This window comes from Vipera berus, assembly GCF_964194415.1.
Source record: "Vipera berus genome assembly, chromosome: 2".
Lineage (NCBI taxonomy): Eukaryota > Metazoa > Chordata > Lepidosauria > Squamata > Viperidae > Vipera > Vipera berus.
The window spans coordinates 188,761,872-188,779,503 of NC_138203.1; the positions used below are offsets into that span (position 1 = coordinate 188,761,872).

Genomic DNA, 17,632 nt, shown 5'->3' on the forward strand with positions numbered 1-17,632 from the left:
TTCTTTGATTTGTGCTTAATGCTATTGGTAAAACAGCCCCCAATTCGGTACACTTCAAATAAACTGTGTCTTATGTAAACTGTAGACATAGCCAATGACACATAAACAAACAATAAAATTAAAAAAATACAGATTTAAGTATTGATTTATATTTTCATTCTTACCATACCAGGGAGACCTCATACTCCATCATCAATATTGCAATAATATTTACATTACAGTTATTTCTAATTTGTTTTTTTTATTGTTTTTCTAGCATTTCAAGTCAGTGTTGACTCCTGGCAATTGCCTGGACTCCTCCCTCTTTCAGATTTTAGAAGTTGTTTGCCATTACTTCTTTCCTAGGCTGTGAGGGAGGGACTGGCCCAAGGTGATCCAGTTGATTTTATATTTACAGCAGAACTAGAATTCCAGATCTTCCAGTTTCTAGTAAGGTGTTTTAACCACTATATCAAAGTGATTTTCATATTACAGCTATAGTCAGCTACATGTAAAGATTGTAAAGGTAAAGGTAAAGGTAAAGGTAAAGGTTCCCCCGCACATGCGTGCTAGTCGTTTCCGACTCTAGGGGCCGGTGCTCATCTCCATTTCAAAGCCGAAGAGCCAGTGTTTGTCCGAGGACATCTCCGTGGTCATGACTAGACGCCAAAGCCACAGGGAACGCTGTTACTTCCCACTGTAGTGGTCCCTATTTTTCTACTTGCATTTTTATGTGCTTTCGAACTGCTAGGTTGGCAGAAGCTGGGATGAGTAACAGGCACTCACTCTGTTACGCAGCACTCGGGATTCGACCCGCCAAACTGCCAACCATCTGATCGACAAGCTCAGCGTCTTAACCCACTGAGCCACCGTGTCCCTTTACCTTTAAAGATTATAAAGGTAGCTGAAATTAATGCAATACCAAATTCTGTGGTTGGTAATCCTAACTTTCCTGAAAGGTTAATGTTTTGAGCAGATTCCACCCAGGGAATACTTCTTCCAGCAAGACAAGAGGGAAGGTAGAAAATTCCAACAATGCTTACCTTCCAGAACTCCCTGAAACTCCTCGCTGAAAGTTTAAGAGTCTCCATATCATATGTGGGCTGCAAAGATCCATGCAACCATTAGATTCCAGCAAAAAGCTAGTCTTTCCTATATCTTTTTGCTGTGATTTGATGGTTGTGCAGATTTTTGAAGCCAAAATATAGTTCTATTTTCTAGAACAGTGGTGGAAGAGTTAAAGGAGGAAAAGGATGCACAATAATTGACACTCCTCCTTCTTCTCTTTTTACAAACCTATCACCTAATATTTTTCCATATGGCTTCCTTCAAGGAACAGTTCACCAACTGTTGACAACACTGGCCTTGTACAAAGCAGCACATGTCTCTATATTCTATAGTCCTCCACATGTTGACATGACATCTTGGCTTCACTGGAAAAACAAAAATGGTAGATCCAGTTCTCTTCCACTAATCTCTCCCACCTCTAGTTAGGCTTCTCCATATAGTCTATGCTGAAATAAAAGAGTAACAAAAGAACAGCACTTTTCTTAGAAGCAGCTATTACATTGCCTTTGTTTTCATCAATGAATCAAGACAGAAAGATCAGCAGTGCCCATATATGTCAGTCGAAGTCATGAGTGATTCATGATAGAGTACTTACAAGGTTCTGATCTTTGGCATATGGTTGAAGCTGGTGAGAGGGATGCGTGAGATGTTGTTGTTATTGAGGGTACTATAAAGAAAGGAAAACAAACACAGATGGTATCAGTTGCAATATTAAGACAGTGCTATTTATGGAACCAGCCATAATCTGTTAAAAGAAAGCAACATATGAACAACTGAAGCAGATTTAGAAAGGCATTTCTCTTGTAAATAACAATAACTACATACAGATACATGCAAACAAAAAAGCTCAGAATATCTCAAGCACAACACACAATGACTAACTTTTGATTAAAATGAAGAACTCTTCATTTGAGTGACTGTAATCCATGTTATGTAAATATAATATACTACCAATAACAAAAGTGAATTGTAAAGAAGGAAAACAGAATCAGTACATACTCTGTTTCTACAGTCTCTATATAATAAATCTATGACTAAAGGAGATCTAATTTTGGAATCTTCCCCATCCCCACCCTACCAAAGCAAATTATTTTTCTTCCTTTATTGGAGTCTGTATCTTTTGAATATCAGTTGCTAAGGAACACAAGTAGGAGGGCAGCTTTGCACTAATCATTTGCTAGTGGACTTCTCAAAGGCATCTGGTTGCCCACTATGGATAGTATTCTGGATAAAGATCTTTTAACTGAATAAACAACACTCTTTTTATGTTCTTATGTATACTGACTTCTTTAAAAACAAATCAAAGAGGTCAAGTGGAGTAGGCTAATAGTTGAATAGAAACACTATAATTAAGATGCAAATCAGATATTTATCCTTCTGTAAAGGCTAAAAGGCACTCTATTGTGATTCCAATTAGAAGTCTATCCTCATATAATTTGCATTACCAACAAATGTTTAGTTTGTAGCCCTGGAACATCAATTATTTTCCAACAGTGACCAAAAGAATCAGAAGTATGAGAGATTTTTTTTCCAGTATCCAAGATATAATATTTAGAGGTAGACTGCACCTGACTAGGAGAGTCTGTTTGAAAGTACAGTTCAACAGTATGTTGGGAGAATGTTATGTAAGAGAACAATTATGTACAGACTTTTCATGTTTAGGAAAACAATAAAGGAAAAAGTTTAAGGCAAACCATCAACTGAACAATTGTTTTGTGTTAAACATCAGATTATTTAATTAAGATATCCTTATTATAAATAAAATTATTATTATTATTATTAACAAAATGAGATTTCCACTCTAATCACATTTATTTAATACATTTCCTTGTAGTTGTGAGATATTCTTTGAATATCATATTTCCTTTATTGGTTTTTGTGCAATCAGCTATAAACGAGTGTGAAAATATTAGAAAGTGGGCATCAAAATAGTTCCTGCTTTAATCCAATCACATATGGTTGATTAGTGAAAACAGAGCCAATCACCTGACATAGATTATTTGTTGTTACAAGCCACTGCCAATTATTTTTCATTAATAATTTTTATTTATAACTCTTGTATAAGAGATCACTGAGGTTGCAAGTTCACCCTTTAGCATTGCCAGTTATAAGGCTTTCAAGTAAGAGGAGGAAAAGCATACAGTATATGAGACCTAGAGTGTTTCACAGTGTTGAGAATTCAGTTCACAATATATTAAGGAAGCTTAGTATATTAATCATTCTTTATATGTATTCTCTTGTCAATACATATATCTTTATTTTACAGGATAGTACTACTAGCAATCACAGCTGATACCCAAATAGCTAAGAAAATGCACTGAAGATATTACCGGTACTTAGTTGGGGAATGAAATATCTGCAAGAAAACAACCAAATTCAATCAGCACCAAGAACTTTACAGCTAAAAAAGATTAGACCCATTATAACCAAGGAAGAAATTAAGTAGTTTTCATTTAAAGTATATCTTTGTAAGATTACACATGAACAATCAAACTATTGGGTTCCCCCTTATCTTAAAAAAAGATAATATTAAAACAATAAAAGTTGTTAAACTTCCTGGTTCAGGTGATTATCCCACTGTGTGGTAAAAGACAGAAGTCAGTATGTGAGGTTTTGTCTCAGTATTATTGGAGGTCTATTATGGTGTCCTTTAAAGCTAATTTTTAACCTCTTTCCATGAGACTTATACAGTATAACTGTTGCTGTATATCACATAGAGTTGTTTTTAATGAGATGGCAGCTATATAAATGTGCTAAATAAATAACTGTGAGTTTGAAGACTGGTAACAGTACTACTGATTTTTGTGTGTGTTTGATCTCAAAACTTTGACAGCCCCATGTGGCTCATGTGTTAGTCATCTCCTAGTTGGATTACTGCAAGGGTAAAGGAACTGCTCAGTGGTGGGATTCAAACATGCAAACAACCAGTTCTCTGTGTGGATGCTGCTTCCGGAAGTCCATTCTGGGCCTGGGCAACAAAAAATTAGCTACCGATTCTGTTGAAGTGGTGTGAACTGGCTGAATCCCACCACTGGAACTGCTCTTGAAAACCTTTGGGAAGGTTTTCTGAATGGAGCCATGCACACAATTCGGAGTGCCTCACAGTTTGCCTGAATTATACTATTGTTATGTGAGCTGCAACATACTGTCAAGAATATTTTTTAAAATTTTAATTCCATTTATATCCCGCCCTTCTCCGAAGACTCAGGGCGGCTTACAAGCTTAGCAGTAGCCTTCATTCTATGTATATGCCTGCTTATTAGGGCTTTCATACACCCCCCAAGCGGCATTATTACAAAGTCAGCTTAATTGCCCCCAACAATCTGGGTCCTCATTTTACCTACCTCGGAAGGATGGAAGGCTGAGTCAACCTTGAGCCTGGTGGGATGCGAACCTGCACTAATTGCAGGCAGCTGGTGTTACTTAAGGAGGCATTAGCCCACTGCTCCACCAAGGCTCTTATCTGCCTGTCTCACTAGAATACACAAGTATATTTCCAAACCCCTTTACTTAAATGGGACCTTGGGGGATGCCTCCTCTGTAGTTGCACCAGCCCTTTAGAATACTTTTCACTTGAGAGTCAAAGGATAGTGGTGAACATCTGACTCATACATTGGGCTAGGGTAGGGGTTGAATCAGACGGTTAAGAGGTTGATTGGTTTGGCACCTAGTGGGAGAGATTTTTATATTATTATTACTATTATTATTATTATTATTATTATTATTATTATTATTATTATTATTATTATTATTGATTTTTAGGAGTCACCCAAGGATTACTGTGTGAAATAGTAAGCTATATACTTTTTTCAAATATCATTTTTTTAAAAAAAGCATCCTTGGTCATCAACCCATAATTCTTCCAAGACCATTTCAGTTATCTTCATAATCACTGCTATTTCCCTTATCTACTGCCTTTCCATTCTTCCACTTCTTTCTAGCCATTCCAAATATGATTTCCTCTACTTCTCTCAACTTTGCCAAAAGTAATTAAAAATATTACATTTTGGTGAGCAAATGACTAATAGTGAAAGATTGAAAGACAAGTACATTTACATATAATTGCCAGTGAAAACATCAGGACTGATTCCCAGGGAGTGAATAAACTGTATAAATTGGGCAGAATTGCTCCACTAAAGATAATTAAAAGGAACATGACAATTCCATTGCTCTTAGATGGATAAATCAACACAAACAAATCTAAGCATCCAGGGGTACTATAGTAGAGTCTTACAGCTTTCTAATTATAAACATGTAATGACATATTACACTCTTAGAGAATTATTCTGTGTCTTACTCAAGAATTACATTTTTCAGCAGTGATATCAAGGAATCAAGCTAAGATTATTTTCATTGCCTGTATTAAACTATGTGAGAGTTGACAATAGTAAGACTGATATTTTGTTGAAATAAATTTACAATGACTTTGTGTTATCATACAAAGATCTGTTAATAATGATTACACGTGCTTCCCAAGCCATAATTTATGATCCAAATAGGTCTATATTTCCTCTTGAGGGAATGATACAATCAAAAGTTTTATACTCAAAGGAAATGTCTATGCATCAATAAAATATGTACAATTTACTTTTTGTATACCAGTTTTGAACAGAAAGATATTTTATAACTCCTTCCTCTCCAAGGAGTTGGGTAAAAGTTAAAAAAAAAGACTTGTTTCATGAATATAACAGAATCGGATTTTCTGTTGCATTTTATTTCTGAAGCCGATTACCCCAAACAACTAATCAAATTGACAAATGATATGGTAGATTAAATTTTTGATTAGTGCTTGTTCAGCACTAATGAGCATCTAGCATAATTACCATAGAGCTGTTATCCATTCAAGCCCCTGGATAATAAGCACTAGGATATGGCATTTGGCTCTACTACAACCATCAGCAACATTTTAATCTATAAAGGAATACTGAAACACAAGCCCTAGGCAGAGCAGAAATAATACACAGTTTATGCATCTTTATTTACTTTCTAATAAGTCATTTGTAAGTGTGAGAGGGTGCATGCACTCACTTATTACCTGTCATATTTAGAAATAAGTTTAATGTAAGCTACTGCTCTACTTTGAGGAAAAAGAAGTGATAGATTGTACTTGTTTTAGTTAGGTGAAAGGGAACATTTCTGTACCATTTGTTAAAAGCTAAATAATTGGTTCATCTTCTATGTTTGCATTGATGCAAGCTTTGAGTTTTGCTTAGAACAACAAAATACCACACATATCATATGTTCAAGCTTAAGCAGTTTAATTGACTTTAATATGACCATATTATTTGTGTGCCCATAGATTTAACACTTTTTAAGTTCCTCTGTAGGTCTCTTACCACTGACTGTGACCAAAGAAGGAATTAGATTTTTATCTCCTCTATATATTAAAGATACCTGAATACTTTTATTTGACAAGTCACCCAGCTTTTATAATATAAAGGTGTGAATGATTTTATAATATAAAGAAATGATGATTAGGGGACTGGAGGCTAAAACATATAAGGAATGGTTGCTGGGATTGGGTATGTCTAGTTTATTGAAAATTGAGATAATAAAAGCCCAGTCTAGCACAATACCAACAAAGAGGAAAAATAACAGCTCTCAAAAGAAACCAGCATGGATGAATAAAGAATTCTCTGATAAATTGAAAGATAAAAAGAACAAGTATAGAAAGTGAAAAGAGGGGCACATAACTAAGGCAGAATATCAGCAAATAGCCTGAACCTGCAAAGATGAAGTGAGAAAAGCTAAGGCTCAAAATTAACTAAGGCTTGTGATCAAAGTCAAAAACAACAACAACAAAAAAAGCTTCTTTCAACATGTAAAAAAACAAGAAAAAAGTTAAGGAAATGATTGGTCCATTAGTGGGTGAAAGTGGCAAGAAGGTGACAAGCAACAAGGAGAAAGCAGAACTAATAACTCATTTTTTGCATCTGTCTTTAAATAAAGGGAAAAAACAGACCAACCTATCAAAAATAGTGCCATAAAAAACAGAATAGAAAAACAAGTTAAGATAGGCAAGAAAATGGTAAGTGAGCACCTGTCCAGCCTAGACGAGTTCAAATCACCAGGACCAGATGGATTATACCCCAAGGTTCTCAAGGAACTGGCGGATGTGATCTCAGAATCACTGAACTATATTTTTTAAAGATACTGGAGCACTGGGGAAATACCAGAGGACTGGAAAAGAGCTGATGTAGTTCTCATCTTCAAAAAAGGGGAAAAATGGATCCAAGAAATTACAGACCTATCAGCCTGACCTCAACACCTGGGAAGACTCTGGAAAAGATAATCAAACAATGAATCAGTGAACACGTAGAGGCAAACAAAATCATTACTAAAAGCCAACATGGGTTTGTCAAAAACAGATCATGCCAGACAAATCTTATTGCATTCTTTGACCAAGTGAAAAAATTAGTGGATCAGAGGAATGCTGTGGATATAATTTACTTGGACTTCAGTAAGGCATTTGATAAAGTAGATCACTACCTACTACTTGATAAGACATAAAAATATGGGTTAGACAGCATCACCACCAGATGGATTCATAGCTGGCTGGCCAGCCGTACTCAGCATGTGGTGCTCAATGGAAGCATCTACATGGAGGGAAGTGTGTAGCGGGGTGCCCCAGGGCTCTGTTCTGGGCCCAGTGCTCTTCAAAATCTTCATCAACAATTTGGATGAGGGGACAGATGGGGAACTCATCAAATTTGCAGACGACACCAAGCTGGCACGAACAGCCAATACTCCAGAAGATAGGCTGAAGATACAGGAGGATCTGGACAGACTCGAACACTGGGCACTATCTAACAAAATGAAATTCAATTGTGAAAAAAGTAAGGTTCTACATTTAGGCAGGAAAAATCAAATGCACAGGTATAGTATAGGTGGTACCTTGCTCAATAGTAGCAAATGTGAGAGGGATCTCAGAGTCCTAGTGGACAATCACTTAAATACGAGCCAGTAGTGTGCTGCAGCTGCCAAAAAAGCTAATAAAGTGCTAGGCTGCATTAACAGAGGGATAGAATCAAGATCACGTGAAGTATTAATACCACTTTGCAATGCCTTGGTAAGGCCACACTTGGAATACTGCATCCAGTTTTGGTCACCACAATGTAAAAAAGATGTTGAGACTCTAGAAAGAGTACAGAGAAGAGCAACAAAGGTGATTAGGGGACTGGAGGCTAAAACATATAAGGAATAGTTGCTGGAATTGGGTATGTCTAGTTTAATGAAGAGAAGGACGAGGGGGGACATGATAGCAGTGATCCAATATCTCAGGGGCTGCCACAAAGAAGAGGGAGTCTTTTCCAAAGCTCATGGAGGCAGGACAAGAAGCAATGGATGGAAACTAATCAAGGAGAGAAGCAACCTAGAATTAAGGAGAAATTTCCTGACAGTTAGAACAATTAACCAGTGGAACAACCTGCCTCCAGAAGCAGTGAATGCTCCAACACTGGAAGTTTTTAAGAAGAGACTGGACAGCCATTTGTCTGAAATGGTATAGAGTTTCCTGCCTGAGCAGGGGGTTGGACTAGATGACCTCCAAGGTCCCTTCCAACTATTATTATTATTATTATTGTTGTTGTTGTTGTTATTTAAAACAAGTTCAACTACCTACCAATCACTGTCTTATGAGCTAAATAAAACCACCATCAATGTAACTTGATTTAATTTCTTAATATGATAGGAAACTGATGATTTCACTGCTTTGCCTAGTTGTAAAACTTTATTTCCTACTTATGTCACATATAAAACTTGGAGTCACACATTGGTATCTATGTAATTCTTTGAGATTTTGACAATATCCTTGCTAAATTTCAAAGCTGTGAAATATATTTTATCATTTATTCCTATTAGTAATGAATTTTTAAAACAAATTGTTCTCAATGCTACGAAACAGACTTGTTTATGATTTTATAACTATAAAATATTGAAATAAATCTACCTTTTTATACATTTGAAATACAGACTGCTTCTGTATAGTTATTAACAAAAGTTCAAAGCCATGCCTATGAAGTCACACCAAACTCAGATATTACTTTTATTTCAATATTGTCATATTTACCTGAAAAGTTGACCCTGAATTTAAGTCACACCCAAAAAAGTAAACAACAGTTATAAACAATATCCTCTGTAATGTCCAGCTTTTATGTCAATCTGTACTGAAAACAATTCCAGCTGATGTCTTTGCCCACCTAGTAGATTGTGAGTATTTGTATCCATACATGTACATGCATATATATGCTTTCCAGAAATAGTCTACAGAGATGCTCAATCATTCAGGTCATGGTTGTCACAAAAGTGCTTGTTCCAAAAGGTAACTGTACTTTCTTGGTATTTTTCTTTCAAATGTTTCACTTCTCATCCAAGAGGCTTCTTCAGACATTTTCATAGGGGGAAAAAAAACCCCAAAATCCAGATACCTTTTGGAAAAACCATCTTTGGGAATTCCAGAAATACATTCCAAGGACAAGACTGATAGAAAGAGAAAAACTATGAGAAAGTTTTATTATGAGCCTGAATTAATGAACAAAGGAATAATCATAATCATAATCTATCCTGTTGATCCAGCATGAGTTGATACAGAGCTGTTTTTCAATGTCCCACTCTAGAGCTAAAAGAGAATGACCAAGGGGCTTCTGTGTCTAAAACTAGGTTCTCATATAAATTTAATAAATAAAAATATAATTCCCTCACTCCTATTTCAGCACTTTAACTATTTGCAATACTAATTAGTATTGCCTTTTTTTCACCCAAACCCCCAAACCATGGAATACATGCTCCTATTCCCCTCTCTCCTTCCAAGAAAAGCAGGAGGAAAAAAAACCTGAGGAAAAATATGTGATGGTGATTGGGATAACTACACTGGTGAGGAAGGAAACAAAATGAGTAAAAAAATTGGATAAGGGCAAGGCGAGAGGAACAGCAGCAGATAGGGAAGGAAAGAAATGAAGGACAAAGTTCTTTTCAGATGTTTCAGAAACAGTTTATTTGACAAGGGTAATGTTCAAAGATAATCAGCCTTTACAACACTGATGTCTGTAGTCGCATATATTTTTTTCTTTTTCATTTCTTTCTCTGCAATATCTTCTTAAACTGTTTCAGTGAATAGAAAGCAATCTGCTCCCATAATGATTCAGATGTTTTTTTTGGGGGGGGGAGGCGGGGGAATGTTTTTCTCTCCGTACAAATAGTGATTTTAAAAACTTTTTATTAATATTATTTTGTCAATTTATCTATTTATGTTATGCACACATAATGAACAAAACTATGTATAAGCTTTTAAAAAAACAAAGTGTTTTATTCCATGATTAGGCTATCTCACCTATTAACAAAACAAAATTAGCATTTTAGGTAGTGGAATTTGATATTAGAAAAGGTAGCAAATTTTAGAACACACCAACCAAGATAGTAACATTGCAAAAAAAGAAAGAAAGAAAGAAAGAAAGAAAGAAAGAAAGAAAGAAAGAAAGAAAGAAAGAAAGAAAGAAAGAAAGAAAAAGAAGTCAGGAGAGCAAGATGTAAGAATAGACTGGAACATGAGCAAAGACAAAGCTGGGAATATCAGATGGGAATATCGGAAACGTGACATAAAATTAGGAACTAACAGACTACAGAACAAAATGAAAAAAAGAATAATCTTATTTTTGCTAGTTAGTATTTCATAATTCCCAAAGGAACAGACACAAAATTATATCCCAAACTGCTTAGTTACTACCTTATAGCTGAATTTTAATTAATTTAACTTTTTAATTTAGTAGTAAAGTAGTACGTTTAATTTAGTAGTAAAATAGTAATAGCAGGATCTTTTATCTCAACTTGTTATATCAAGTTGACAGATTCTTAGTGCTGGTCTTAAATAATATTAATATTAAAATGAAACTAAGTGTAACTTAAACACAAAATAAAAGCATTGTCTTACTTTTATTGCAGTTTAACAATGTCTATCTTTCTCCCAAGTTGCAACATTTTTGTTTGTAAAAAATGTTGCGATAATAATAATGATAAAAAAATCATCATCCTTTTAGAATTATATGACAAAGAGGAAGAAAAAGAGAAAGGAAGGGTTGTGGAAAAAAAGATTTGTTAGTATGGTAAGCTTATTTTATAGAAAAAAATAATAATTTCAATATTTTTGATAGTTTTCATTAAGACCCAAATGAGTAAAAGATTTTGTATACCCAAATAATACGCATTATAACAACAGAGTCTAGGTTTGTTCACTTAGGTCTTAACTGTGTAGATTTAATGATAGACATTCTTTTGAGAACATGGAACAATTGTTTTTTGAAATATATTGCATTCACATAGCAGTCATAGTAATAAAACTTTACTATTAGTTGCACCCTTACAAACAACATGCATTTCTCACATATAATTTGTCAAATAAACACGGTTTAAGCACAGCAATATTTTTCCCTCAAATATTTCAGTATCGATGTCTGACATGTTTTCTTTTTATATATAAGAACATTCATTGCACTTTGTTGACATAGAGGCTTTCCTCTGATATATGTAATAACTTGGGAGAAATAGAGTTTTATCATAATCTTGGCACTGAAAGATAGACAACACAATAGCTCAAATGTTATTTTCTTTTTTAAACAATGCAAGTATAAACCTATATTTGACTGAGCACATATTTTGGATCTTAGTTTAATATCTTCGTAACAAAATTGAACACACAATTTTCTTCCTCTACCAGATTTTTGAGAATCAAGTACAAAAATAAACACAAAGGTACCTGCTTCTTTTAGTTGAACGTTTTCAAAGCTGACATTTTCTTACCTTGAACCAAAATAGCAACTGCTTGTCGCTTATGTAAGTTCTTTGATCCTTCAAGTGCAATGGAAATTCCATTAAGAACATCCAACCTAATTTCCTATGCAATCTCAGTGTCTTAATTTTTGTGTGTGTAAAAATGCAATAAAGGGTAGAGTGAGGCATGTAGACATTTTATTAACTTTTCTTTAAATAAATGCAAGTAGATTGAGAGTCATAAAAACATCTTAAAAACAGATGTCTTTGAAGTTATAATCTTTTCGATCATAAAACTATGTGAAATGCTGTCTACCAATATTTAACTGCATCTCTTCAGAGGAACGATACATACAATTTTACTAATTATGAAATCCTGTACAAGTAAGGTTATAGGGCTTAGGGTTCCATCTAAGTAGCACAGAATTAAAACCTAGAATGTATAGATTATCATTACCTGAAGAATATTTGTTTATATCCAATTAATTTTAATGGAATCAAATCAATTTAAATTAAAAACATATTCTTTAGTTCATCAATGCAACCTTTTTGCATTTTAAGCTCACACCAATATAGGAAGAACAAACTTAGATCCGTTAGATATTGTTTCAAATGCAGTTTGACAGGCAGGGATTGGAATTTAATTATCAGGAAAGCCTAATTGGGACTAAAGAATTTAAATTATTTTAAATTCAGATGAAGTAATTCATAGAAGAAGAAACAAGTGATCTCCTGCCGAAAGTACACTTACCTTTGTCTTTTCTTAAAATAATAAGAATTGAGGGCAATGCACAGATACTGCCTAGAGTTTCTGCGGATTCAACAGAGCAAAAATTTAATAAAAATAAAATAAAAAGTTATTGGACAGGAAACCTAAATAATTAAGCTATGCAAAATATATTAAATATATTAGTTTCTATGCAGGCTGTTAAAAGGCACGTTTTATATTTGTAGAAAAATCAAAACACTCATAAAAAGATATTTTAAGCGTACTAGCTTTACCGCTACCAAATCAGTAGTTTAATTTTGTACCCCTGCTAATAGAAAGTTGCAGAAACAAATTTGTTCCTGTTCATTTTTGGTAAAAGAAAACACAAATGGTCTGAAGGCCTATTCAGAGCTCTTTCTGACCATATCAGTGAAGATATTTATTCTCTTCCAAAGCTAGTATGTTTCCAGCTCCTATCTTAATCTAGTGTCGCATTGCGGCATATAACATACTCCTAATGTTATCTCTATAACTTGAACATGACCACTAGGGGTCTTGAATGGCAGAGAATGAAGATCTAAAACATATGTAGTAGCTATCTAATACAATATGAAGACAGGGAAAATACCTTTTTCTTGTTACAACTATGAGAAGAAGCCCACCCTAGAGAAGTGCTGCGAGATGTCAGGAGAATAACTCTCATTTACTTTTGCAAAGGAAGAAAGGAAATGATCTTGTTGTCCCCATAATCCAATATTTTAGAAATGAAAGTTACTTCTCCAAATCTTTGCCATTTATTAACATGGAAGGAAGAGTGTGTATAACTTACACCCCAGCATTTGAAGATGCTTTCGATTCAGAGTAAGGAGATAAAAAAGTAGATGTAGCTAGTGAGTCTCTATTAAAAAGCCAGCGATATTAAGATAATGTTTGCATTAAAATATATTTAGAAATAAAATTGCCATGAGTGTTGGGAATACGTGCAAACTTCACAAATTGCTAACTAATGGTGGGTAAAATATTTCAAATATTAAAGCAGTTGATTCAAATCTATATTCTCAACCTTTGAGATCATTCTGCAGATCACTGTTATTTATATAGTCTCAAAAAGTGATTCATTTAAGAAGCAAAATTATTTTAATGTCCATATATCCAATATATCTAAAAGATTGTTCTATACCTCCAGAACAAAACGTCATAAAGCTTCTTGCAAAAACTGAACCAATCAAATTACTTGAACTCAACATGGCATCTGAATATGGATTCCCCATAGTCAACCTTATCCACAGCAGGATACTTTGGCTTTGACTCTCTAAAGAACAATATTTTCATAATGGATTATCAAACCTACAATGTTAAAGTCAAAATGTAGTTTAGTTCTTTTCCAAAAATATAGTTTTTAAATTAACTTTTCCTTAAGTTGTCAACCTCAGTAGAAGAAATCTTTTCCAGATCTTTATCTGGCAATAGTTAGTTTACATTCTTAACCACTAAATAATATATCAAAAAACTAAAAAAAGTGGAAATATAAATGTTGAATACTTACTGTGTTCCATTAGTGTTATGTTCCCCAAAAAAGATGTAGAGAAAAGCATAAATAAATTAGAGTTAATCTAACAATACTGCTCCCTCTCTAGTAATATTCCAAAAATATGAAAATAAGCTAAATATGACTTGTTATGGATTTGATAAAGAAAGCTGGTTTAGCTTTAGAATACACTTTCTTAATGGATATAACTAAAGGAAGACTGTCCCATAAACTCAAATCTAAAAGTGATAAGTGCCTCACCTGAGTGCTTGCAATGCCAATGCAGGAGAAGTGGCAGGAGATGGATCTTAAGATAACACAAACCCACCTGAATTACACCAAGACACAAATAGGCAATTTCCGCAGTTGGTGAAGAGATAAAATAAGCTCCCTTCCTCTAACCCCGCCCAGCAGGCTGGCAAACTCATTTTGGTTTGGCAGAAGCTGAGTGGTCTTCAAAGATGGTGTCATAGGGACTGCATTGCGGCAGTTCATGCACTACCGCATGGCCAAATGCAAATATGGAACTGATTAATGCAAGTACTTTACCAAAAATGATGAAAAGCAGACCTGGTAAATAATGCCACGCACGTCCTAAGAGACTAGAAGGCAGAAATACTTCCTGTTGGGAACTCTAAGACATGGCGGGATAATCTTCTCTGTGAAAGGTCTTCCACTGTAGTCTTGTTTCTACTTTCTTACACATTGAAGCTATATATTTTACTTATTTATTTATATCTCAATTACTTTTTGAAGGCAAACAAATTATCCAGATTTTTAACCTAGAGTAAAGTAATAGTTTTAAATCCTTATTATAAATAAAACTGCTTAGCAAATTATAAAATAAGCATAGGCAATGTACAGAAGATAAAATTCTATGACATAAATTAAATAATGAATATGAACGTGACCAGAGAAATCAGTGGCCATTCCTTGAAACATGTCCACGCCTTTTAGATTGTATTATTATTATTATTATTATTATTATTATTATTATTATTATTATTATTATTATTATTATTATTATTATTATTATTATTATTATTATTATTAGTGGCCTTTCTCATTTTCATTGGATTTTGGGTCATTTCATTACTAATAAAGAAGGAAAATTTCATGGGAAAGGAATTTTTGATGGAATAAGTTCATCAAGGAATTTAGACATCCAATCATAGAGATCTGGTACTGCAGTGTACTGTTACCTAGAAGCCTAAAAATCAACCCATAATATTTAATGTAAACTACACTATGCTGCAATTTTTACAGAATATAAGAATGAAAGAATTGCCATTATACTGAGGGCACTTTAACTGACAATGTTTTTAGTTCCCAGTAGCCTAAAAATTTCACTATATCCACTATATTTCTTTAGACATTGAAAAATGAATTTTTAAAAGACCACATGGCATTTTGAAAACAGAAGCACATATGGTTGCTGATTAAGGGTCCAACCATTAGCTCGGGAGAAGCAGACTGACTGACTAAGGGTCAAAAATTTAATTACTTAATTAATGATTGTATTTTAGCACTTGAAATATTTAGATTTTATTCATGCATCAAAATGTAGTGGCCTTTGCTCATGTTAATGCTTAAATATAATCTATATTTAGTTTTTTAAATGAATGACTAATGTTCATTGGAATGGTTATATCAAAAATCACTATACATGGACACTATGATCACCATCAATAAAACTGTTATACTTTGCACTGAGGGCATTTGATTGCCACAATTTACAATTTTACAGTGACAATCGAAGGAAGTAGAGGAAAACATTATATAGACAGATACTGTAAAAAACTAGAGATAATTCCTAACTATTTGAGGCACTTTAAAGTCAATCCAAACTATTATTTGTTCCATGAAAAACGGAATTTGACATATTTACCCAACTTCTTCAATTTCTTTTTTAAAAAATCTTAGATTAGAAATCAAAAAAAGGAAATGAAATGAGAAAGATGACTATATCTGACCTCCAGAAGAGATGCTTTGATAAAATGTGACAAAATGTTTCAGATACCTGAAAGAAGACCATATAAAAGGAGTAAAGCCCTAGTCCCTGTCATCTACAAATATAGAATATTGAATAATAAATATGAATTACAGGAAGGCTGATTTCGATTAAGTGCTAGAGAAAATAATAATAAACTAAGTTTGGGTGTGAAACAATTACCCTGAAAATGGATTCATTTCTTCACTACATGTGCCTCAGAAGCCTAAGCAAGGGTTGGATTGCAATGTGTAAATAGCCCATCCTAATTTTATGGTTCTATGAATAGGACATTTCATCTATTTATCTGTCTGTCTTTCTGTCTGGCCATCTATACTAAGGAATCTAAATTCTCATTGCTTGCTGAACATGTACATGACGTGTACATTGGTGCTAGAGTTTTATCACAAGGCTCATCAGCATAATTTTAAAATTATAATAAATAATTTTGAAAAACAGTGCATACTAAATCATTCATAACATCAAGAAAGTTAGGGATATTCTTTTGTAGGGGGTGAAGAGCAACTACCATTAGGACCTTTGGGGATTTTTCAGATGCACTAATTAAGTCTAAATTAAGCCAGTCCATCACATATATTTTTTCACTGCTAGAGAAACAATACAAAATCTATCACCTTGATAGTATCTGGCAGCTGTTGTTTTTTTCTTTTGCTGCTATATTTCCAGCATGTACAATAGTCAGGAAATAATTTCTCTAAGGAAATTCTGTTAGACAAAACAGGATCTTCCTAAATAAAACAGAATTCTTGGATATTTATAAGTGTATGGGCCCTTTTACATTAGGTTTCTATGCATATTTAGAGGAGCTCTTTCTTCTAAACTGATCTTCTGACTTTACTGTGGTTTCTAATATGTCTAATCTGATTCCAAAAAAGGAAATTGAAGCTGCTAGCTGGATGTTTTTCCAGCACATTAGTCCTTTACTACAATGATCTACAATAGGACAGGGACTGATAAGGAAAATTAGTGGGTATATTGATGCAGTTTTCTCCTGGAACATCTCCAGATAGTTAGTGAGTTTTTTTTTTTAAGGAACTAGCCATCTTCTCACAAATCACTTGGAACATGTCTTCAAAACAATCTGCCAAAAGCAGGTGTGACTTTTGATCTGCTTCCAAGTGGGGAAAAAATAGACTGGGAGTTAGGAAATCTGATTTTTCTTCATTTGTCCTGATTTTAAATGAAACAAATCACTACTGCCACTGTAATTCATTTCCACCTCAACAATGTGAAAATTCAATATACCAAACTTAATAAAATGAATTAATTCTACATAAAATAATGCAAATTATGCATTCGTGTTTCAAACATATTCCTTATTATATTTGTGCTAAGTATGAATTATATCTAAACAGAGATTTTTTTTTAAAAAAACAACCCACTTTATCCAATATCAGTTCAAGACAGACTCTAAAGCCTTATATAAACAGAGAAGAAGCTCTTCATTAAATATGCTCCTTTTATAGTGACAGTTATGAATGCAACTCACACAATCCACATTTAATTCTAATTGCCTAAACTGATGATACTTGTTGGCAAAATAGAATAACAAATCACATCCTTTTGCCATTCACTG

General features: G+C 33.9%; 1 protein-coding gene across 1 annotated transcript in view; it reads right to left on the minus strand.

The window, feature by feature from the left end:
- SLIT3 (slit guidance ligand 3) overlaps nucleotides 1-17,632 on the minus strand; it is a gene marked incomplete at its 3' end in the record, with an annotated part of 569,754 nt that overhangs the window by 212,130 nt on the left and 339,992 nt on the right. Inside the window, exon 7 of the mRNA XM_081320704.1 lies at nucleotides 1,643-1,714. Coding sequence (XP_081176830.1) covers nucleotides 1,643-1,714 — 72 coding nt within the window. The remainder of the gene's footprint in view (nucleotides 1-1,642; nucleotides 1,715-17,632) is intronic.